The 24089-nt window shown below is 42.7% G+C and overlaps 1 protein-coding gene across 2 annotated transcripts in view; it reads left to right on the forward strand.

Moving 5' to 3' along the window:
• Window positions 1-277: 277 nt before the first annotated feature.
• Window positions 278-24089, forward strand: part of AP1G1 (adaptor related protein complex 1 gamma 1 subunit) — a 36437-nt gene continuing 12625 nt past the window's right edge. Inside the window, exons 1-12 of one of the 2 annotated variants that reach the window (XM_017816139.1) lie at window positions 278-430; window positions 9145-9348; window positions 13657-13781; window positions 15987-16128; window positions 17370-17466; window positions 18329-18405; window positions 19483-19491; window positions 20531-20626; window positions 21124-21204; window positions 21453-21551; window positions 21956-22011; window positions 22870-22983. In XM_017816139.1, the coding sequence (XP_017671628.1) occupies window positions 9148-9348; window positions 13657-13781; window positions 15987-16128; window positions 17370-17466; window positions 18329-18405; window positions 19483-19491; window positions 20531-20626; window positions 21124-21204; window positions 21453-21551; window positions 21956-22011; window positions 22870-22983 (1097 nt within the window). In that variant the 5' untranslated portion in view covers window positions 278-430; window positions 9145-9147. Of the gene's footprint in view, window positions 431-9144; window positions 9349-13656; window positions 13782-15986; window positions 16129-17369; window positions 17467-18328; window positions 18406-19482; window positions 19492-20530; window positions 20627-21123; window positions 21205-21452; window positions 21552-21955; window positions 22012-22869; window positions 22984-24089 lie in introns of those variants that run through there. The other variant, XM_017816138.1, reaches the window with a different exon arrangement.

The following is a 24089-nucleotide window of genomic DNA, read 5'->3' on the forward strand; positions in this document are numbered from 1 at the left end:
GATCGCGGGGGGGCGGGGAGCGGTCCCGGAGCCCCCCGGAACCCCGGGCGCGGGCGGCGGGACCCGCCCGGCCCCGCCGCCGGGAGCGCGCGCCGCCGGGACCGCCCCTCGCGTGACGTCATCAGGGACTGCCACGGTGCAGACGCACCGCGCCTAGTCAAACCAGTCCCGCGGATGCTTCCGCCAAGAAAAGTAGTACGAAGGGCCTTTTCCACCGCGCCGCCGGCGGTGCCGATCCCCTCCCGCTCCTTTCCCACCCAGCCCAGCTCAGCCCGGCCGCGCCCCCGCCCGCGGCCGGGACAGCCCGAGGGGCTGCGGCGAGCGAACCGGCGCGCGGATCCCTCCGCCTGCGGTATCGGTGCTGCGGCCGCGCCGCCGCCATTTTGAATGCCCGGCTCCGTCTGCCGCTGCCGCTGCAGGGACCGGCCCGGTGAGTGGGACCGGCCCGGGCGCCGCCGCCCGGTTCGGGACTCCGCCGCTGCGAGGTCCCGCTGCCCGGGGCCCCGCGAGCCTCGGTGCCTCTGCCCGCCCCGAGCTCCGCGGCTGGGCTGCGATCGCTCTGCTCGCGGGGCCGCCCGGTGCCCTCCCGCTGCCGGCGCCGCTGCCTCCGCCCGGCGGCTCGGCCGCCTCGGACTCTGCCCCCCGCGCCCTAAGGCCGCCTGCCCGGGCGCCAGGAGCGCTCCGTGCCCGGCCCGGGCCGTTCCCCGGTGCGGGCTGCGCCCCGTGCCCACGGTTGTGGGGCCGCGCGGTGGCCGAGGGGAGCGCAGCCCGGGACCGGTCCGTGCTGGGGCCTGTGGCCGTCCCAGGAGCAGCCGGGACCTGTGCCCGTCCTGCCGCCGGGGTGTGATTGCCTGGGCTGTGCAGCCGCTCCGAGCGTTACGGCGTCCCCAGTGCTTGCCGTGTTTGCCGGCGATCAGGGGTTTCAGCAGGCGCAGGAGATGCACGATCCGGCCGGAGGCATTCGCAGTGAGCTGTGTCTGACGGCCGGTCTGTCAGGGAGGCTTCAAGTCCTTTCTTCAAGGCTGGTTGAGTTCTCTTCTCGCACAAACTATAAGACAAACTATATATATTTAATTTTTTTTATAGTGAGCTTTGTTTTTAAAGTTAGCAGATGGAACAGGTGTGCTTTTTATTATGTTGTAAGTAATGCGTAAAAATGCTGAGTGATTTATTTCAGTTTCTGATGCTTGAGATGTTAATGAGGCAGCACAGAATCCCAGTGGAATACCTTTGGAAGTGTTACATGTCACACGTGTGGCTAGAAGGTATTTGGTCTGTAGTGGCTTAAACAGAGTAGAACACGTATGTGTTTTCTCCTGCATGGTGCTCCAGTATCCCACATTTAATATGGCAGGGAATTTTGTGTTGTTTTCTTTTTCTCTTTTTTTTTTCCTGTTCCACTTCTCTGTGATAGAGCACAGCAGCTTTTTGTACCCCTGTTTCGCCACCACTGCTCCTCTAAACTACACTTTGTATTTTTCCCTTTGTTTATTTGCATGTCCCGTTCTATTGCCGAATTCTTTTGCCTACTCCTGTGCATTCCTGTTTGGCAGGGTTTGAAAACCTACTGGGTACTCAGGAGCTCAGCAAAGGCAGGAGATTTTGTGGGTTTTTCTGAGGAGTTCAGTGTGAATCTCTTCATTCTTCTGGGCTGGGAGAAGGAGGGGAAAAGGTATTTAAATCCTAGGACTTGAGGAGGGGAAAGTCTGTGGTAATTGTTTTGTGAAGGGATCCAACTTTAGTGTTTCCAGTGTGTGAGATAACTTTCAGACTTCCTCCTTTTATGATAAAAAACTCCATTATCTTCCTTTTTTTCTTTTCTTTTGTGTTCCTGTGACTGCTGATCTATTTTCCTGAAGGTGGTGTGGTAGGGATGGGTGGATCCTGTAGCACCTTTGTGGTGTTGTGTGAGAGAGTAGGGGATACAGAAATGTTCGGATTCTTGGTAGCTCCTTATGTACAGAGTCTTGTAGTGGCATCACTGTCCAACAGAGTGAGTGAGTGTGTCAGGCCATGGTGTGAGGAGGTTGTGGACAGCAGCAAAGAAACCCAGATTGTCTGTTCTCAGGCACACACAGCCTGCCCTGCTTGGTGCAGTTCAGGTTTGGAAGGTTGCCTTTCCAAGTGTGAGGGCTCATGGAAATCTTAACTGCTGCTAAAGCTGATGTCATTCACTCAGTAAAGCTCCTTGAGCCTCTCTAGTGTGAATATTTGTATTTGTGAGTAGGCAGTGTATAACTTCAGCAGATGGGTTGTTTGACCTCTTCATATTTTTTAGTGACACGAAAAACTCTTCTGACTGAAGGTGATGTTAACTTGTTGTAGATGATACTCAGCTATTCTCTAGGGAAAAGGGTCTGCTCTGCCTTGTACCAGCATTCCATCACTGGACAGAAGTTCGGGAGTTAATAAGTAAATATATGATGAGGCTGTAACTTGAAAAACAGAGCTACACTAACATGGGGACAAGTGAAACTGCTGATATCACAGGTATTAGTACAACCTGTACCTGCTGTTTGGCAGAGATGCTGCAGATAAAATTGAAGACTAGAACTTCCTAGAGCATAGCTGAAGTTACCTGGCCTGTTGTAAAGTGAATGTTAATGAATGTAAAAATGGGGCATCATGTCTTTCATGTGGCATTAACCAGGGTTAAAAACAGTGTGGGGTTTTTAGTCACAAAGTAGTAGCTAATTTTTTTTTTATTTAAAGTCTAATTCTACAGGGAAGTGAACAGGAAGTAAAATAGGCAGATTACAGATTAAAATAGCGAGGGACCTAGAAGTAGGTAATAAATACAAAGGTAATGTAGGTCAGTGGTGATTGAAGTATAGAAATGGAAGCCAGGAAATCTGGAATTCTGCGTGCAGCTGTCATACTGATCAGCTCTGTAGCTGTGCTAATTCTTCTTCGTACCTTTGTTAGCATCTAAAAAAAGGGAAATATTTATTTTCTTTTTGGGCAGCTGTTGAGGTCAGTGTTTGTAGTGGTTGTGAGCTCAGCACATCTTTTGAAGGCAGTTGAGGAGCTGTTTGGTTTGGGGTGTGTGCACAGTTGTGCAGGAGTGGGAACCTCATCCAAAATGCTGGGTTGTGTGTGGGGCTGTGCCCCAGGCAGCAGAGAGTGGGAGGGGGCAGTGGGGTCTGTGCACACCCAGGGTCTGTGAGAACAGGTCCTACCCTGCCTCTCCCCTTCCCTTCCTCTCAGCCCCTGAGCAGCACCCTCCCTCAGCTCTTCAATACTCTTGTGCTACATTTCTTGTTCATTTTTTTAAGATGTAACTGGAAGTGGGACCATCACTTCTCCAAGACTACTTTTTCTCTCTTGTTTAGGGGCACTCTTTTCCTTACTTGACCTCCCCCCTCTCCCTCAGCTGTCTTTGTATAAAGTGAAGCATAAGCTCGATACCTTTTATTATGAGAATGCATTTTGAAGCCCCCTGCTGCCTTAATTTCTTCCTGATTTTCTGATGTTACTTTCTAATTCTCTTGTATTCAATAGCTTTTTCTCAGAAGAGATTGTTCCACTTAGCATGTTACATGGTTGGTTGCCCTTTCACTCAACTCTTTGTGTTGCCTTTGCCCTTGATGATGATGGTGCTCCTTACTTTGGTGTTTACTGTTTTCTGTATAAATATTGGTAATACTAGACCATATACCGATATCCCTGCTTTTGTTCACAGCTTCATCTCTGCTTGCAGTGCATATTTCTGGTTTTACTGCCAATGTATCTTTGTTTTGAATTATCTGATAGAAGTGTGAAGCCCACTGATAGCAGTGTGGAGTTGAGGCCATCGGCATTGTGTATCAACATTGCAGACAGATCCTCTGCTCTTGTGTGTGGGAGGCTGGATTCAGTGGGACCAAAGCAAGTGGGGGAGTTCTGCTACTGATTTCAGTTGGGAGTTGGGTCAGGCTTTCATTGCCTAACTTCCTGAAAGCTGTGTTTGCTCGAGGAGTGTGATTGCCTGTGCAGGCACTGGGGTGGAGCAACTGGAGGTGTGTATTTTAGATGTGTGTGAAATGTGCACTGCTTCAAGCTTGGGGTGCTTTCTAGACAGAACCGACTTCAGAAATACTATTTACAGGAAAAACTATAACTTGGCATGTGTCTCACTAGAACTGGAAATTCAGACTATTTTCCCAAACAGTAGAGCCCTTCTGTGAATAATTGAATGAGCTTTGATGGCCTTTATGTCTTAACGTTTCCAGAATTCAAGGCTAAATAATAATGGAATGTTAAAATGTTAAATGTCTGATAATTTGTCCTAAAGAAGTTTTAAAGCAACTGTTTGTTTTTTTAATGTCATTACCATAGAGACAAATTAGACATTTTAGACATAAGCTAATATTTCTGAAGAGTTTCCAGAGGACTTGACTGAAGCACTTGAGTATTTTCAAGGTTGATTTTGGTAATACTAGGTGCTTCTTGTAAGTATAAAAGGTGACTCACCATTTTTAAATGTGACTGTGTTCTAAGAGAGACTTCTGGTAAAGTTCTGTACTCAAATATTTTTGGTATAATGGCATGTTGTGTAAAATCTTTAACTCGGAAATGTGACAAGCTAACTAGTAAAAGACTATAAAAGAGGAGAAAATACTGATTTAGCAGCATAATTTAGATGAAAATTAAATGTTTTAATACATTATTATTTTTGTTTTCTTGATTTTTTTTTTGTTTGTTTGTTGTTGTTGTTTTTTCCTCACTTTTGGATAGTTTAGAAGAAATGAGTTGCATAAAGAGAGGATACCTTTTTATTGGTTCAGGGGGAGGATCCCTGAATAGCAGAGGGAGGAGAATCACTGAGGTAGAACCTTTTGTGCAACCCAGAGAATAGGAAAAAAGCTGGAATTCTATTTTCAAAGGAACTTAGACACCTGCCACCATTTGAACTAATCTGAGTTAGGTATCTGACTCTCTCAGAAGTTTTTATCTTGATAGTAGGTTCTTCTGAGGAGCAAGGCCTTCACAATGAGAAAGGGGAAACAGATCTGATGAGGGAGAAGAATTCTGTGTACAATCCTGCCAGATACTGTAAATATTAACTATTAGGCTCTTTTCAGGGCCTGATTTCTGGGGCTTGTAGTTAGCAAAGAAATGGCCAAGGGAAACTCCTGCTGTAAACCAAAGGAGGAAATAGGTAACTACTTCTAAAAACTGCCTTGTTGTTTATGTTAATGTGCAAAGAATAAAAGCATGTGCCTGTGCTGGTGAAAAATGTTAACTAATCCTGAAGAACAAGATCTGCTGCTTTGGAGGAAGTTATAAGCAGCACTTAGGCACCAGCTAAATTAAAACTCCGGGTCTGCTTTGGTAGATGATACTGTTGTCCTCCCATTGTTGCATTAAAGGTCTGTTGGCATTATGATAGACTTTGGAATTGTTGAGAACAGGTAAATGCTAATCTCTTCTGGAATGTTTCTGAATTTAAGTGTTCTTATGTCCCAAGTTTCTTCTCATCTGCAGTATCTACTGCTTATGCTTACTTGCATGTTTGAAACTCCAAACTGAGGTGAAAATTCTAATGTATTAACTGCAAAAGAATCTGAAAGTCGATGAAGGCAGAGAACAGGTACCTGCTGCAAGAATTTCTTGGTATTAAGAGAAGGCTTTTGGAGGGGAAGAAACTCCAACGTGCTGTGTGGCATGGGAACTGTGTTGTGTTGAAATGCTGGAAGAGTGTGTGCACAAGAATGGAGCTCAAGCTTCTAGGATAAGCATGTGAGGTGATTTGTGAGGGAGAGACACTATTTTACATAGATGGGTGCAAAACCTTTTTTATGGGAGGCATTTAAAGGTATATTAAAAAAACTGAATGATTTAATATTGACTGAAAGAAAAAGAGTATGTAGTTGCAGCAAAAGGACGGAAGTTCTCAATGTTGGAAAATAAACCATAGCTTTGTCTTTTGTCCTTGATGTTGTCCTCCATCAGAGCAGTTCTGAATTGTTCTGTTCTCATCAGGCAGGAAGCTGGTGTGAGACGCAGGTGCTCTTAGGCAGTCTTAGGTTGGACTGTGTCTGTGGGACTGTGTGTCAGTGTGTTACATGAGTGAGGACAGCAGGTAGCCTCAGAATTTGGCTGTTGAGACTTACTCATCAATTCTCTGCTTTTTGTGCTGGTTTCTAATTGCTTTCCTGTGGTTGTGGGGTGAGGAGAAAAAATAATCTTTACGATGTGCCTTGCTGATTCTTTATTTATGCAAGGACATTTGTAAATGTGGGTTGTTCATTTTGTCAGCACCTGGATGATGTTTGGGTGCACTCCTGTTAGATCTTCAGTGTTTGTTTTCACTGTACCTGCCTTCTCAGTGAGGTAGGAAGTCCTGCCTAAACACTGGGGAAGGATGCAAAAAAATATTCATAGAAAGTTGCACTTGGAATATATGGTGACTTTGTTCAATTCTCTTTTTCATTGACTAGAACTGAATAGGCAGTCTGTCCTTTTACTTTCTGTTGTCCAGGGCCAAACTTAAAGTGCTGAAGCCTTCCATGGGCATATTGACAGAAAGTTTTGGACCCATGGCAAGGAAAGCACTGGGCTTGTAGAAGTCACAGGCTGCAGGTATCAGTGTTCAGCAGTTTATAAACTCTTCAGATATAGAGTGGGAGCAAAGCAACTTGTATCAAAGCAACTTGTTGCCGAACTTCAGTTTGTTTGCAGATTATGTATTGGTGTTTCAAAAACTTTCTAAACAGATCTTTCTTTAAAATAACAGTCATAGTTTTAGCTTACAGTAGACACTGCCTATCTTCTCAGGAACAGCAAAGTTGTAGATCAGCTTAATTAGGGTGCATGGCCATAGCATAAGTGTGGATTACTGCTGGAGAGAACCCTTCTCCTCTTTCCCACTTGGTCTCTGCATGTTCTCACTGCTCCCTTTGTGTCTGCACAAGCCGGACTGATGTGTCTGGGCACTGCTCTTGGGAGGAAAGGGGAAGGCTGTTTCTCAGATGTACAGGTTGCCTCACGTGGTGCACTGTCCCTGGAATGCCAGAGTCAGCACAGTGGAAGGACTGGAGCCACCTTTTTCAGCGTGAGCCTCCACATGGCTGGTCTTGATGATTATGAAATTATTGGCTGTAGACTGCAGAGGAATATTCCTGCAGTAGTGCTTTTATTTTTGTAACTTCTGCCCAATCTTCCAACAAGAGCATGGCTTATCAAAATCAGTTTAGAAGCATGTGATATATGTGAATAGTAGGTGAGTCCAGGCTTTAAAACTGGGGACTTTAAACAGACAGTTGTCACCCAGGAAGGAGTTTTTTGGGTTTATGATACTGTTATGTGAAAAATGCAAACTGAGCACTTTTTAGCAATCAGAACTCCAAAACGAGTGTTACCAATTGTTAAGAAAATAATAGGGAGCAAAATAGGAGATATTTAATATAAATCAATCAATAGCACACCTACCTCTCAAGTGCTGAGTGCAGCATTTTGCCCTCCTTTCCCTTCAGAAAGGATGCAGAAGAACTGTAGAATGTGCAGGCAGGGCAGCAGAGGTAATGGTCATGGAAGGACTTTTTCTGGAGATTCTTAGTTCCCTGTGACTATTTCTGTGATGCTTGTTAGTGCAGCATGAGTGCATAGCAACAGTTAATTTATTCATATTGCAGTAATGTGAGGAAGTGTTATGAATTCACATGGAGAGACAAGGAGAGACTAAGTAATAATGTGTCCAGTAACTTTGATCCTACACGTGTCAGCATTTTGGGACACTTTACTTATGCAGGAAGAACATCTCTTCCATTTTCAGAGCTGAATGCTTTGTGTCTCTGTAAATTCAAATTTTTTAAGTATGAAGATGGGGAACTGAAATGAAATGAAATATGAGGAGTCTACTTGGTTTGGCTGAAGAGGCTTAGTGTTATGTATGAGTTTATAATTGAGACTTACAGACCTGGCTTTGGCTGGCTTACTGTGAGGCCACCTTTACTTGTTGAACATGCATCTCTCTCTGCTTTTCTGAAAGCAAACAAGCCCCCTCTTAGCTCTGTATGTGTCCTAGCCTGTCTGTGGTGTCATGCAAGCTAGTTAGTGCAGTACTTGAATGCACATCTTTTTCTGATATGGTAATGCTTAAAATGTATGACACACTGTTCTGGGGGGATGGTGACCCAGACAAAATCTGTAGTAGACTGCCATGGCAACTTTTTACGGGTTGGTGTGACATTATCTGTTATCAGAAGGGCTTGGTTCTGTTCACAGGCTGGCATGGATGAAAGAAGGCTGTAAAGATGCTTGTGTAGTCTGAGCTCCCAGAAAGTCAGAAGTGAGCTTTGGTGAGCATCAACTAAAAGTTCAATTGTTGAACATAATCCTAAAGTTTGGCTCCTGTTTGAGAGCCACTTCCCTCTTACCAGATACTTGGTAGGCTACGTTGCTCTTGGGGTCAGATGACTCCGTCAATATTCCATCTGATGAGGTGAAGCTACTCTTGAATGTTTTTGCACGCTCTTTTCATACCAGTGCCACCAGACAGTAATGTCACAGGCTTTGTTTGTTTCAGAAAAGGTGGTTCTATTTGGGGTGTAATAAAAGGATGGTGTCAACTTGATATATTTATTTTTAAAACAGGATTCTCTGCAATATCCACACAGCTAGGATTGCTCTTCCCTCTGCTTTTCTGCTGACTTCCACACTGCTATGAAGGAAGTGTGTATGGCACAGGTTTGCAGGAGTTTTGAAGCACGGCCATCTGAAGCACTTGTGTGAAGTCTTGTGGAAGTTATTAAACAGAGCTGTGTTTTTTAAAGGATTTCTGACCCAAGTTGTCATGATTCTGGGATCAGCTGTCTTTGGAACCTGGCTTTTCTGGAGAGAGGCGGATGATATGAATATGAGAGTACCTTGCAGAATGCTGTTTCTGCCTGTTTCAAGTGGGGAGTCATGTTCTATTCATTTGACAGGTGGCTCAAATCACAGCAATTCCCATTTCTAATGTTCTGGAAAAGCAAATGTGAGGTACAATGAATTCCTCATGTTCTCAAGTTTACTTTTAACCATGCTCCTGAAGCAACCTATGTTTTCTTCATTCTTTTACTTATATATTGGTAGGGTAAGAAAAAAAATACGCAGCAGTACGAGAACAGCATGAAGCCTTTAGGTACAGTACCAGTTTTACAGACCTCTTTCTTCTCCCAGAGGATGCCAGCCCCCATCAGACTGCGGGAGTTGATCCGGACCATCCGGACAGCAAGAACCCAGGCAGAAGAGCGTGAGATGATCCAAAAGGAATGTGCTGCTATCCGGTCGTCCTTCCGAGAGGAAGATAACACATACCGATGCAGAAACGTGGCAAAGCTGCTGTATATGCACATGCTGGGATATCCTGCACATTTCGGACAGGTAGGTCAGAATTCAGTGCCCTCTGTGCATATGCCAGTCTGCCTTCTGGTTTTGGGCACGTTGACTTGTTCAGAGCATTCCTGCGTGCGGTTTTGCTTTGTTCCTTTGGGATATTTTGAGGTGTGTTTTCATGTATGATCTGCACTTAGATCAGTTAGTTTTGACTTTGTTAGTGATATCTGCTGTTTGGGGGCTTAATGTATTTTGTTTTGAAACTTAGTCTGCTTTTGCCATACTGTCTCCCACCTCACCGCTTGTGTTTCTGCAGAGCAGTGGTGCTTAAACCACAGTCCAAGACAGAGATATTTTTAGATGGGTTCAGAACAGCACTTTGGATTTTTATCTCTGGTGGAAAATACCAGATACTTCAAAGGAGTTTCTATACCCTTTTTCTTCTAAAGCAGACAAGAGCTGGTGTGTTCCCAGCAATCAGAAGTTGTGTTCCTTAACCATCTTAGTGAGGTGACATGGAGAATGCAGGTATGAGTTTTCCACCTCTTGACTTATTTTTGATGTGCTGTTTTTGACACAGATTGTGGAAAAGGGAGACAAGAAGATGTAAGTTCTTGATCTTTGCTCAGTCTTTGGGGCACAGTCTGTTTTGCTTAGAAGTCAGTAAGTGTCCTGTTAGTGGTAATCTAACCTAGGTCTTCAGTAAAGTTGCAGTCAGTCAGATTGTTGTATCCCTTCAAGTAACTTCATGTCTTGTGAGTCTATCTGTTCATGATTGGATTTACCAACCCTGATATGTATCACTGAAACAGTAAGCTCAAACTAGTGTAATCAAAATGCAAATAGTGTTAGGGAGTGAGCGTGGGCTGTGCTTTTCCATATAAAGTGCATCATCTTACTTCTATATCATTGGATTCTTCTCTCAGGATAATGAGTTGTTGAGTAAGAGCAAGTGAATTTGTGCATTATTATGTCTTTAACACTTTTCATAGCCAGGCTCCCTGGTCCAAGAGAGAAACTTCCTGTCACAAAAATTAAGGCTTAAGTATCTTAGAGCTGTAAGAATAATGATAAGTATTACAAATAAGTGTCATTGAGAATTTCTCTGTTTGGTTTATGTTATGAACATGTTTAAATTTCATTCTTTTGTTTTGTTACTCAAGTATTTAATGCCATTCACTTAAGAGTTGGACTCAATGATCCTTGTGGGTCCCTTCCAGCTCAGTGTATTTTGCGATTCTGTAATATATAGAAGATTAGGTCAGATATCAGATATCTAGTAACTTGCAGTTTCTGCTTTGGTCAGTAGTGGTAAATTCACTCTCAGTGAAAGAAGGATAAAGCAGATTTTTCAATATCTGTTGTTGCCAGGATTGCTACATCTCAAGAAGAAGCATCTATTCTGACTGTTTTGGGAGCAGGGCACTTCATTCAATGCCCTTGGTTGTCATGGAGTTTATCAGCTGCACTTTCAGGAAGGCTCCTTCAGGAACCACTTTTCAGCACCCCAGTGCTGAAAAGGGGTTTTAACAAGTATTCTCCAAGTGAGTGACTCTGAGACCTTCGCGTGTCCTCAATGCTTATTACTGGAAGGAATCTTTCAAAATGGTGCTGTTGTGTAGGAGGAGTGTGGTTTGTGTGAGCTGGGGACCTGTTGAGGACACATGCTGTTCCAGCAGTGGAGCAGAGAGACAGTCCTGTGTTGTAGACAGGAAGCTTCTGAGAGTGACAAGATAAATACGCAGGACAGATGTTTTGGTGAAAAACAGGAGAGCCACAAGTGGTGGTAGTCTCTCTTAAGGCTGTAAGCAGCCTGCAGCTAACAGTGTGGGCGGGGTAACCAGGAGTGAATGGTCAGTATTGTTCTTTCGGAGCCAGGGATCCTCAACTTTCACCCAGGATATCTTGTACACAAAGACAAGCATGAGCAAGCTGTCTCTTGAGCATGTGCAAAGGCCATTTGTGCAAGTTCAGAAGTTGTCAGACAGCCCAGACAAATGGTCAAATAACGTTACTATTGTCATTGTGTCTGTTTGCAAAAAAATTGTAGTTGGTAGAGTGGTTATGTCAGTAAAAGTTGGGTAAGTTGTAGTCTTGTTACATGCCAGTACTGTATTAGCTTTGCTAATGTATCTGTTACAGTACTGATGTAGCAGATTTTAATTGTTCCTTTGAATGAAATGGATATAACAGTATCAAGATTTTTTCCACTAATTGACCTAGTAAGAGCTTCAGCTGATCATGTTTCTTAGCGTTGCTGTGCATGTATCTAGTTTGCATGTATTTATATACAAGTAAAGCAAGAATTCATCAGCCTTTCATGGGGTAAACTTCACTAATATCTTTTAAATTCAAAAGTACTAGAAATATATCTTAGAATATCTGTTGCAGTCATCAGTTTTCTTATGCTCTTCCTCAGTCATTCATCTTCTGCCTTTGTTGGCTCTCATACTGTAGCTTAGATGTCATCAATTTTACATTGCATTTTTGCAGAGGATTGTATAAGAAAGTATCTTGTAAAGCCAGGAAAAAAGTTGATTCACAGGTGCATTATTCTCTTACAGAAAGCACAGGAAAGATGAGAGCTCGATATCTAGTGTTCCGTACCTTATCCCTGGTTGATCTTACCCATTTGTGCAAATTCAGTTATCTTTGTGGATGACTGGTCTTATTGTTCAGAGGTGTTTATTCTAGGTTTTCATCCCCTTTAAACCTAGCAAACTGAACTTTCTTGCTTTCAAGCTTTTTCTTACTGGTTTGTCACCCTGCACTAGCTGGGCGTTCACACATGACGACAACTTGCCCAGTTGAGTGTGTGTTCTGATGCCACATGGTTGTGAGAACTTAGCAGTGATGAGGCCATAGCACTTTCTTTCTATGGCACTTCAACTTTCATTTTCTTACCAGTGTCCTGTGCAACTTTCCCCTTGTGATGTGTGTGCTTCTTGCATCTCTCCTGTGCCCGTTGCCCTGTTCAAGCTTCCGTCTAGCTGGGGCCGTGAATCCCTTTTCCCAACACCCTGTATCTCTGCCTGTGCATGCCTCCTTTACTTCCTTTGCAATGGATCTGTTGCCAGCTCTGTCTGACCCCTCCTCAAACTCATGTACACCTACTTGCTGCCCCAGCTAGTTTGTAAAGCAGACTTACAGGAAGTGTTTGTGAGGGAGAGATCTTTACTTTCCTGTCTGGAAAGTGGATGTTGATTATACTTGGTTAGTTTTCTGTTATAGAAAAATATTTTAGTGCATAGTAATGTCAGAATATCTCTGTTTTGGTTTGGGTTGTTTGGTTTTTTTTTTTTTTTCATTAAGAAAGTGCTAAGTTTAAAAATGGGTTAGCAATTAAATTCTTAGCAGAGTGCAAGTGGCAGCTATGTGTGTTGTTTTTGGGATTTCCTCTATGCTATTGGACACAGTTGCTGTTTCTACACAGTGAAGGGAAGTTTGTAGTGGCTACAAAGCACGTGATTTTAGTAGACTTCTGGTGTTCCAGCAGAGATTAAAGAGCAATGCAGAAACTTAACTATCTCTGACAGTCTCTGGTTTACCTAGGTAGCAAGTTAGTTACAGATCATAATAACAAAACTTGTTTTTAGAATCATAGAATCCTAGAATGGTCTGGGTTGAAAGGGACCGTAGAGGTCATCTAGTTCCAGCTGCCATGGGCAGGGACACCTTCTACTAGACCAGGTTGCTCCAAGCCCCGTCCAACCTGGCCTTGAACACTTCAAGGGGTGGAGCAGCCACAGCTTCTCTGGGGAATCTGTGCCAGGGCCTGAGCACCCTCACAGGCAAGAATTTCTTCCTAATAACTAACCTAAACCTGCTCTTTTTTCATTTGAAGCCATTGCCTCTTTTCCTATCACTACATGCCCTTGTTTTGACAACTTACAGAGCATTGATCCTCTCTCTGGTAGATAAATACAGGCTCTTAAGTCTGGTTCAGAAGTTTCTGGTACAGAGTCAACAAGATCTAGATTTCTAGATCTTTACAATTTTGTTTTTAGTGATGGATCTATGATCTCTATAATATGATATCGTTTACTTTTGTGACATGACATAAACCCACATATCTGGTATGTCTGAGGTCATGGAAGGCCAACAGTGTCTGACCACTTCAAGACGCAGGAGCTGCTAGTGACCTTCCTGCTGGCTTGCTGGGAACTTTGGGCAGATCATTTAACTTTTCTTGGTTTTCCACATCACCGAAATGGGAATCAAATACACTTTCAACAATGCATTCTAAGAGACCTATATTAGTATGCATCAAAATTCAAACTGTTTCTTCTCTAGCTAAGAAGTAGTTTTAAGCTAATTGTCTTTTTTTTTTTTCCTCTTTTTTCTTTTTTTTTTCAGTTGGAGTGCCTCAAGCTCATTGCCTCTCAGAAATTCACAGACAAGCGCATTGGGTATTTAGGTGCCATGTTGCTGCTGGATGAGAGACAGGATGTCCATCTTCTTATGACCAATTGCATCAAGAAGTAAGGGTACCACCTCTCTCTCCATCAACACATGCTCTGAGGTTTCAGGATCAGAAAGTACACTCCTGACAGTGATGTTTTGAGTACTTCAGGTTTTTTTCCCCTTGTGTTAGAAAACTGGTATCTTCAATTTGTTGTATGCCATTGACCTTAATAAGGCTGTTGTAGTATTGCACTGTATTGGATGATCCTGCTTCCTTAGTGGGAAGAGAATATAAAATTGCATTGGTTTGGAAGAGGCATATGTAGAAAGCAACACATATTGTCCTGTGTTTGTTTGCTTCTGCTGATGAGCTCTGGAGAGTCGTCAAGGAGCAAGGCTGTGTATCTTACTTTCTCTTTAGGGTTGCCCTGACAGTCCTGATGAATGGTTTTCCTTGGAAGCAGGGCAGCAACTTGGGATGTACTGTCTGTGTGTCATTTTGCTGAAATGAGACAAGAAGGGATGGGAATTAATTTTTTTTTAACACTTTTCTTCTCTCAGCAAAACGATTTTAAACTGGGACTTTTCTACATCATAGTATAGTAAATGACAATTAGTGTGTTTCCAGTAACGTTACTTTCAAGATGGATGGGAGCAGGAGTGGAACAGCTGGGTCCTGGGTGACTTACCCAAAGGCCTGTTTGGTTGTGTGCGGTGTGTCTGTTTTTATTATGATTTACTTTTAGCACATAAGCCTCTCATATATGAGCAAGTAAAGCACTGATCTTCACTTAGACTGTGGCCTCAAAGTGCTTGGAAAGAAACTTGGCAAAACTGGAGGCCTGAGGATCTGCTAACTTTGGACCCAGTGTCCAGGAGATAAGAGATGTTTGTGTAAAGATCTTCCACTGAAATGGCATACCTATGAGGCTCTTCCGTTAGAACCAGGCTGCAGGTTAACACCTTTTGATTGTTTATACTACAGTGAATTTGATAAGGGTGTCGTGAGTTTGAACTGGGAATGGGTCAGGCTGAAGCTGAGCAAAAATGGTGGAGAGCTTCCTACTACCTCCCTGGGTTGTTTATTTATTTCTCCTTTGGCTTTCTGTATCTACCACTTTGTCTTGCTTTTATCTAGACATTAAGGGATTTGATTTATGTCATTGTTTTTAATTATTTTATAGCAAGACCTAGATTTTTGATACAAAAGGGTGAGCACCCTCTTGAAGCAGGTACTTGCTATACACACAGCTTTATGTAGCTGCCAAAAATTTGTTAAAGGAAGGAAACAAAAAACCAACCCATTTAGTAGCATGTGCTATCTGTTCCTTCATCCGCATGTTGCCATAACTACTTGGTGTTACAACCAGGATACTGTTCTCTCTCTGTTCTGCACCTCCTGTGTGTTGGGTTCACCACTGGTTTCCCTGGCTCTTCCATGGTGCAGTCCCCAGCTCCCCTTGCCTCCCAAGCCAGAAGCTGTATTTTTTACTTTCTTCAGCGTTGAATCCTGGGTGCTGTGGCAACATGAGTACCAAACACAGATGGAGAAGTAGTGTGCAAACAGGTTTTAAAGGCTGTTGGGATTGCTGTGTGGAACCTATGTTGTCTTGTGCTTAGTGTGACATTGGTACTTGGCCTCATGAATAGTATCTCCTGTTAGGTGGTTTAACTTCTTATTAACCACTTTTCACAACTTCCTTAGGCATATGAATAGGAAGAATTGCTGAACAGAATTCCTGTATGGTTTATTTTCAGGGTGTGTGAGTGGTGGGGTTTTTGGCTTTTGGTCAGGATAGAGGATACTTTTACGTAGATTCTTCTATCCTGTTTGGTTTGTAAATGCAGGAGCTAAAGTCTGTCCTAGAACATGTTTCATATGGGACAGCCCACAGAGTCACTGCAGGTCTGTACTTCATGTTATTTCTTTTCTGCACTCAAGTTCCAAAATACAATGTTTTGGTTTTAGAAGTTTTAATGGAATTCTGTGTGGTCTTCCTTCTTCTCAGCTCAATCTCTGGATACCCACCTGATAGTTGAGCCAAGTATTTTATCTTTTTAATTGAGGATTCTAAGTAGAAGTAGTAGCAAACCCTGTGGTACATGCACTCAAAGCTGCTATTGTTCCCAAATTGTGCTCCCAAATAGCTGAGAATCTGGAAGGTTCTTTTGGGCCATGCATGCAGCTGGTTAGATGACTGTAGCTATAGATGCCTTTTTTTGTGTGTTATTTGGTTTCTCTGTGTGCATGCTGATTGACTTTTTTTTGTTCTCCTTTACAGTGACCTTAATCACAGCACACAGTATGTGCAGGGGCTGGCACTCTGTACTCTTGGCTGCATGGGCTCCTCAGAAATGTGCAGAGACCTTGCAGGAGAGGTGGAAAAGCTCCTCAAAACTTCCAACTCCTACCTGAGGAAGAAGGTACTTCAGGAAACTTTTGAATACTTTTTTATGTGGATTAAAAGGCAAGATTGATTGAATACCCTGGTAATATCTGGAATATTAGATGACTGAGGTGACAGTGGCTGAATATTTTCCCATTGTGCAAGACAGAGCTCAACACTCCCTGTCTGTCGATAGCAGGAATGTGTGTAAGCCTCTAAAAGACAGGCCTCCAATGGGTGAGGCAGTTGTTTGTATTTTTGTACTCTCTATCCTAAAGTTATTGATGGTAATGTGAACACCTGACCCTCCACAGACATTAGCCCCAAACTCATGGTCATCAGTTTTATTCCTTGACAGATAAGTCCAGAGAAACTTTAATTATTAGCAGTGCAGACTGGTATCTGAAGATTTGGACCTATTTGGTGTCTTCTGTTGATGATGGTGGTGACAGTAGTAAGAGAGCTAGAAAGGTTAAGGTCTTGAAATGTGAAAACACAAATTTTCTTATTTCTGCAGCAAATGTGCCATAACATCTACAGAGTGTGATCACCCTCCTTCTTCTAGATTTATTTACTGATAAATTTTGGGAAGAGTGTGGAGCTGTAAGATTTAGGAAGAGGTGCATTGTTACTTCTTTGTCTAGTGCTGGATCTAGAGAGAGATTGGAGAGAAAGCAAAGCTAAGAGGTATTGCTGTATTCTGGGAAGAGGCCCTTAGTGCAGTTCTCAAGCAGCTGCAAAGAATAGTTTTTCCTGTTGCTTTGGCATCCTAGAAAAAAGAGGCTTTTTTTTTTTTTCTCCAAAAACCCCTGAAAAGTATACTTTTGTTTCTCATAGCACCCATCACCTACAGGAGGAAGTTATTTTGTGGGGAAGGAGATGATATTCAAGGGAAAGTAAATGAGCCATAATTTGGCATAAGTTTAATTATTTGCTTCCAATGCATTATCTCTTCCCTAGCAATAGGAAGACAGGCTGAAGTAGCCCTGTTAAAGGCAGAGTTGCTTTACAGACAGTAGAACTTCTGATGTGAATAATGCAGAAGTGAACCGTTGCTAGTGGGAGTATTAGCTTGTAGCTCAGTGCTCCCGCACCTCAATTCATGGTAGTTTTATTGAACATTCTTCTGTGATGCTGTTTAGTGAAAAAATTTACCATAAACTTTCCAGACCTTTGTGTATCATGAAGTCTGTGACAGTTCCCACTATGGCAGATGTTCTCAGAAGGGGTATTGTTGTCATTGCAGTCTATACTAACTGAGGTGTTTTTCCTATCCAGGCAGCCCTGTGTGCTGTTCATGTCATCAGAAAGGTGCCTGAACTCATGGAGATGTTCCTGCCAGCCACCAAAAACTTGCTGAATGAGAAGAACCATGGTAATAGCTGAGAGAGTACTTAGGAAGGCTGGACCATTCTCTACAGGATAGTGCACTCACTACCTAAGCCTTTAGTTTGGAGGGAACTTTTGAGGTCTATTTGCATGATTTGTTTCTTCCCATTTCTATGCAATGAAAACAAATGTCATTCAGAAGGAAGGGATGTGTAGGACTCTGCTAGTCAGCAGGACTTTTACATGGCATAGGTGAGAAAAGGAACTCTCTCGCTGTGTTTTGATACACTTCAGAGTAGTGGGTGAAATGGGAAAGTTTGGGATTTTTATGCAATACACTGCCTAAAGTGACTCTAAAGTGCAGTTTTTAGGTTTGGTTGTTTGGGGTTTTTTTTGTGTAGTCTTTCTCTAGATGGAGTTGTGAGACTGTCTGAGGAATGCCCAGTCCAGGTCACATAAGGTCAGCTAGGCTACCTAAATCAGAAGAGAAAATCAGGAAATATGAGAAACCCAACATCCACAATGCCACTGACACATATTGTCCTTCTGGAGTCTTTTGTTTGTACAGAATTGTAGAGTGGTAGGATTTAAAAGGGTCCTTAGGGGTCATGTAGCCCAACTATGTCTGTTACTGTATGTTTAGTTTATGGAAATTTCTGCAGAGCAAGTCCAGTTTCCCTCCTCCTTTGGCCTTTAGTTACAGATCTAAGACATGAGCACATTGCTATCTGCCTCCCCTTGGGCACAGCTGCAATCACAAATACATGTAGTGGTAGATATGTTGAATTCAAGAATACTATTTTTTTAATGATTTCCTGTTGTTTTCTTATGATCTTTGTCACGTGTCTGGAGCCAATGGAGTTATGTTAAATGTAGATACGTTTTTCTTTTCCCCACCTCATGTTTAGGTGTTCTTCACACATCAGTTGTCCTTCTCACAGAGATGTGTGAGAGAAGCCCAGACATGCTTGCACACTTTAGAAAGGTAAGTGTGAACTGCTAATATTGCAGAATTAATATTCATGGCCTTTTAATAAAATCCTTACAAGTCTTTGGGTGTAGACTTTAATGATACTGTCTGCTTGTTATCTAAATTTTTTTAAAAAGGTATTAAATGTGTGAATCTTGTGTGTATCTAGCCTAATCTCCTTCAGTAAATTGGGTAAATTACAGAACATCAGTCTTAAGATTGTGCAGTATAAAACATCCTAAAGTTAGATTTGAAATGTTGCCTTTGTTGGTCCCTTAGGGTTTTTTCCAGTCTTTGTATCTAATTGCATAGTGACACTATAATCACAAATGTAACAAACATAAAGAGACAAAGATGAAAAACCAAAGCTTATGCCAATACCTGAATGCCTTAACCACAGCCACACAATTGTATAAACTCAGGTCAAAAATACCCATGAGAGTGCTATAGATACCTCATGGCTGGTTCAGGCTGTACTACATCATTTTCCATTTTAACTTAAGGGTTTGAGAGTCAGTGTCACTCTTCCTCCTCTGGTTAGGAATGTTTGCTTCCCACCACCCCCTGGACTTCATTTTTTGCTATAATTTGCTGAGAATATTATTGCCAATAGAAGGGCATCTTAAAATTGCCTTGATTGTCATTTTGACTTCTTGGTCAAAGAAGGAGAAACTGAACAAAGCTGGTAGAACAGAACTGGCCATTTGCTCCTCTGAAAAGTCTTAAAGGTGTTTGTTTATTTGCATGCCCAGTTTACTGTTCTTGGCTTGTCTGTATCATTAGGAATTTCAAACTGTGCATCCTTTGGTGCATTTTCCCTTGCCCTGATTGCATATATCAAAGCAGGAATGAAACTCGGATGAGGTTCATTTTGCGGGTACCATCTCTGCTGCTAATGCTCAGTTAAGATGATAGATATGGGAAAAGAAGGAAGAGCTGAGTCCACAAAATTTAGTTACTAGGTACATTGTTTAGTTACTAGGTACATTTCTTATGGTTGTTTATGCTGTGAATGGTGCAACATCGACCTGTGCCTAATGCTTGCTTTGTCTGTTTTGTCCCTTTTGTCTGTTTGGAATCCTGCTGAGTTAGAATGAAAAGGTAAGAGTTAATTTTTCTAGATGGTGCATGTTTGCCTTGAATCTGTAGATGTTTGTCCCTTGTGAGGCAGTGCCTGTTAATGACACATTTGTGATTGCTGCATGCTTAGATCAACTGTACTTGTCTAATGCTCTTTGTATGCTGATCTTGTCACTTAAACCTCTAGACCCATGGCAGCCCTGAATCTCAGTTGTGGCCTGTTTTCCTCGCTCTCTCTCATTTGAGGAATACTTCAGGGAATTTTTTTGTACCTGTACAAACTGTAGCCCTGGACTTTCTTTGTTTCACAAACTTGGCCTTGTGTTTTGCCTGAATCATGGGGCAACCTTGGGTGATTCCCAAAAGGGAGCAGGACAGACAGGTGTTTAGCTGCCTCTAGGAGGCTGTAAAGCCTTACTGTGCTAAAAAGAGCTACCAAGTCCAGCTGCAGTGCTGATATTCTTCATGGTTATAATTTGTACTCCAGAAGATAGGGGGGCAGCCCTCAACTGATCTCCAGGGCTGTAATGTTTCTCTCTGTTTGTCCTCAGTCCTGATAACTCTTGCATGTTGGAAGGCAAAGAAAATGTTCATCAGGGTTCTAGAAATGCTCTGCTTGTCTTTGTCTTGAGGGAAAATGTTGCAGCACCTTTTGATTTCCTCTTTAAGGCAGTATAGGAAATTCAGGGTTGCTTTTGTTTGTGTGTTTAGTTAAATGCATGTTTTCAGAGTAGTATGTATGTCCTGAAGAGCAAAGGTAGGAACAAAAAGAGATGATGGGGAATCTCAGCTGGTTTTCTTCTTGCACTGTACCACAAGTGTAGATTTAGTACTTTAAAGATACAATATGGTGCTCCAGTCCCAGCTTAACTGTATCTAGTTGTGCCTTAGCTGAGCTGTAAGTATTCATACAGCATCAGCTCTAGCTGTGCAGGTTGAACTTTGTGGAAGAATCCAGACTGACTTGCTTTCAAATACAAGATTTGTTCTTGGACCTGTGCTTCAGAGCTGGGATTGGGGAAAGAACAACACTCTAATAGAACAACTCTCTTCTTCACAGCTTGTTCCCCAATTAGTTCGTATTCTGAAGAACCTTATCATGTCTGGATATTCACCAGAGCATGATGTGTCTGGGATCAGTGACCCCTTTTTGCAGGTAAGAACTGATGCAAAGTGACTGATAGCTTTAATTCTAGTACTGTGTTTTGAGCCTTAGGTGTGATGAGGTGGCGATCTCAGGGCAGCTGTGTTGATTTTAAGATTTTTGTGACTTCATTAGAGCTGATTGTGAAAATGCTCTTCATCTGCCCTAGTGAAAGACACCTGCCTTAGTTTAACCAGCAGTTGTAGTGCCTTACCCCACCCACGTCATGTGACAGAAGAGAGAAGCAGCAGCATGTATTGGTCTCGCAAGGCTGTGCCTGGTAGTGAGGGGGCTCTGAACGGTTCTGGCTAGTGGGAAGAAAATGAGCACAACATAAGCATGTTCTTATTGATAAAGGTCTTACTCAGGATAAGCATTTTGCTTAAGAATGGAAATCAGCATCTTGTTTTGCTTCTTTGCCACTCCTCATAAAGTGTACTGGGCATTTCATGACCCATGTCAAGCACTGCCATCCAATGAGCTTTTCTTTCCTTTATTTTGTCAAATAGGTACGAATCCTGCGGTTACTAAGAATTTTAGGGAGAAATGATGATGATTCTAGTGAAGCAATGAATGATATACTTGCACAGGTGAGGTCTGAAAGGTTGATGAGCGGTTTAAACTCTCTCTTGGTTTTTTAATAATTTGGATTCAGCAGCTCTGGGGAGGATACAGCTGCTTGTCATGGTGGGTGGAATTTTGCTGAAAGAGATGCGTGTTCACAAGTGTGATGCTGTTTGCTAGGGATTAGTTACTTTCACTGCTTGTTCTGCACAACAGCACAAAGGGGAACTGCTTTGCTTGTGTTGGAGTTGCTTATTTTGTTTTCTTTCTTCAGGTTGCCACTAACACAGAAACAAGTAAAAATGTGGGAAATGCCATTCTATATGAGACTGTGCTGACTATTATGGACATAAAATCTGAGAGTGGCCTGAGGGTAAGTTGCCTTTGCTATAGCCTGTGTTTTTTTCCTAGGATTGTGTGTTAGAGTAATTTGTTTGAAGGGCATGAAGCAAGGTTGTTTCATCCAAACACAGCTCTGCAGTTGACTCTAAATAAGACTGTAGCCTTTTCAGAAAGTGGTGTTTGTTTTTGGTTTGGGGGTTTTTTAATAACAAAAATTAAAAAGCAGAACTTCCTGCAGACTGTGTTTCCTTGAGTGCAGGTGAGAGCCTGTGCTCCTGTTTCTTAGCTTCTCCTCTGCTTAGGCAGCTCTTGGAGTTCTTTTTGGCTAAGAACCACAATGGTAGTTTCGACATCTTGCCTTTAAGATCACCATGAGATGATGAAGATGACCAGCAGCCTTTTTAGATCACTGACCTTCCCTATCTCTTTCTGCAGGTCTTAGCCATTAACATCCTAGGCCGTTTCTTATTAAACAACGACAAAAATATTAGGTAAGTTGTACAAAGCATGTTTTGACAACACCCAGTTTAAAATGTGTGAGAAGCAATTACATAAAGATGATGCTGAGGTGGAGCTTTCCAGGAGACCCTGTTGGGATCACTGCTGTTGGGATTAGTGTGGCTGTTGAGCTTGCTGCTTTCTTGATGCATTCTTTTTCTCTGTGCAAGTCTTAACTGTGGCCCTGCCCTTCTTAGTTGATAAGCCTGGGTGTATGATCTAATTCTTAACGTGTGGTTTTTAATCAGGTCCACCTTTTTTTCCAATAACCCGTGAATCCCCTGTGTTGTCCCAAGTAGTCTGTGGTGCAATTCAAATCGGAGATGGCATTGGAGATCTGACAAATTAGGCAAAGACTGTGTGCTGGTGGAAACAAGGGAGTTCAGTTGCGCTTTGGTCACTCTTAACCTGGACATGGAATTGCTGTAACTGCTAGAATTGAGTCCCATCTCTACAGGCAGTTGGATATGGCAAATCATGATATGGGTCGCAGATTTCGGCTGTGGGAATTGTGACTCGTGCTAGTTTGAGTGTAAGATCCATGGATGTCTAATCTTTAATTGCCCTATTTTTCAAAATCTTTTTGAAGGCTGGACAGCTGATCTGAGCCCAGGAACTGGGGCAGGTGCTTGTCTAGGCAGTGGGGTGTTGTTAGGCACGTTACAGCTTAGTGTGGTAACTCACCTGTGAAGACAGGCCAGGCATCCCCTGGAGGATTTCCATTTGTTACTGAGTACAAGAGAATCCTGTTCTGTTGGAAAATAAGACCAGGTTTGGGGCAGGGGCAGTGTCTGTGCACAGAAATCAAATGGCTGCTGTCAGCTACTGATGACTGTGTGTCCTTGTCGCAGATATGTAGCTCTGACGTCGTTGTTGAAAACGGTGCAGACAGACCATAATGCAGTACAGCGACACAGAAGCACCATTGTGGACTGCCTGAAGGATCTGGATGTCTCCATTAAAAGGTAATCGAAGTCTCAGTGAAATAGACTCTCGAGGTTGACAGCCTATGGAAGGTGAGCAGGGCATAGGGGAAAATGATAATCCTGGGGAACCGTTAGTGAGGTGAGTATGAAGATATAGTTTGGTTTGTAATTCAAAGAAGGTAATGAAGGTGTTTCCTTCTTTGGAAAGCTGCTGTTACATTTCATGGGGAAAAAAAAATTTCTGTTTGCCTGAATTTTTCCAAAATGGAATCTCATTGGAGATCAGATTTGTGTGCTCTCAGTGAGATGGAAAACCTCTGTACAGTATGATCCTGATCAAATCTACTCTGATGTGTTCCACCTTGTTTTTCTTTCCCAGATGAACAGGCAGTGCCATGTTGTCATGAAGCAGTGTTAAGTCATCCAAATAATGTATTCTAGATTAAATGGATTAGGCAGTGGTAGAATTGAGACTAAACTTGATTGTTCAAACAATTTGCTTACAAACTGCTTACTGTTATCATATCCTTTTATTGTTCTTTGTGTTCATTTGTCATTTAAATAGTGGTATGTTGCTGCTTCTCTGGCCAATGGGAAAGCTTGCTATCATACTTCTCACTACAGAAATACTTTTTGTCATATACTCAGTCTTAGCTTCTTCCTCTGTTTCTTCACCCAGAGGGTGGTTGGGCACTGGAACAGGCTCCCCAGGACAGTGATCACAGCACTAAGCCTGACAGAGATCAAGAAGCATTTGGATGATACTCTCAGGCATATGGTGTAACTCTTGGGGATGGTCCTATGCAGGGCCAGGAGCTGGACTTGATGATCCTTGTGGGTCCTTTCCAACGCAGCATATTCTGTAATTCTGTGATTCTCATTACTTCAGTTATGTTCCTTTTACTCATAATAGTACCTTTCTCCTGTTTCTGTCAGTCACTCATAGAAACTTTTGCCCTGCCTGTGTGGAATGCTGCTCTTCTAAATTGAGTCTTTCAGCCTGTCAATTCCTAGTTCTTTCTTTCAGAACTTTCTTCCTTATCATTATTCTTTCTGTAACTGGGTTACAAAGAGGGATCTGAGCTCAGTACAGCATACAACATGCAGTGATGGGGACAGTGGCACCCCTGTTGCATTTGTGGAAT

The sequence above is a fragment of the Lepidothrix coronata genome, unplaced genomic scaffold (assembly GCF_001604755.1).
Source record: "Lepidothrix coronata isolate B3197 unplaced genomic scaffold, Lepidothrix_coronata-1.0 Scaffold54, whole genome shotgun sequence".
NCBI classification, from domain to species: Eukaryota; Metazoa; Chordata; class Aves; order Passeriformes; family Pipridae; genus Lepidothrix; species Lepidothrix coronata.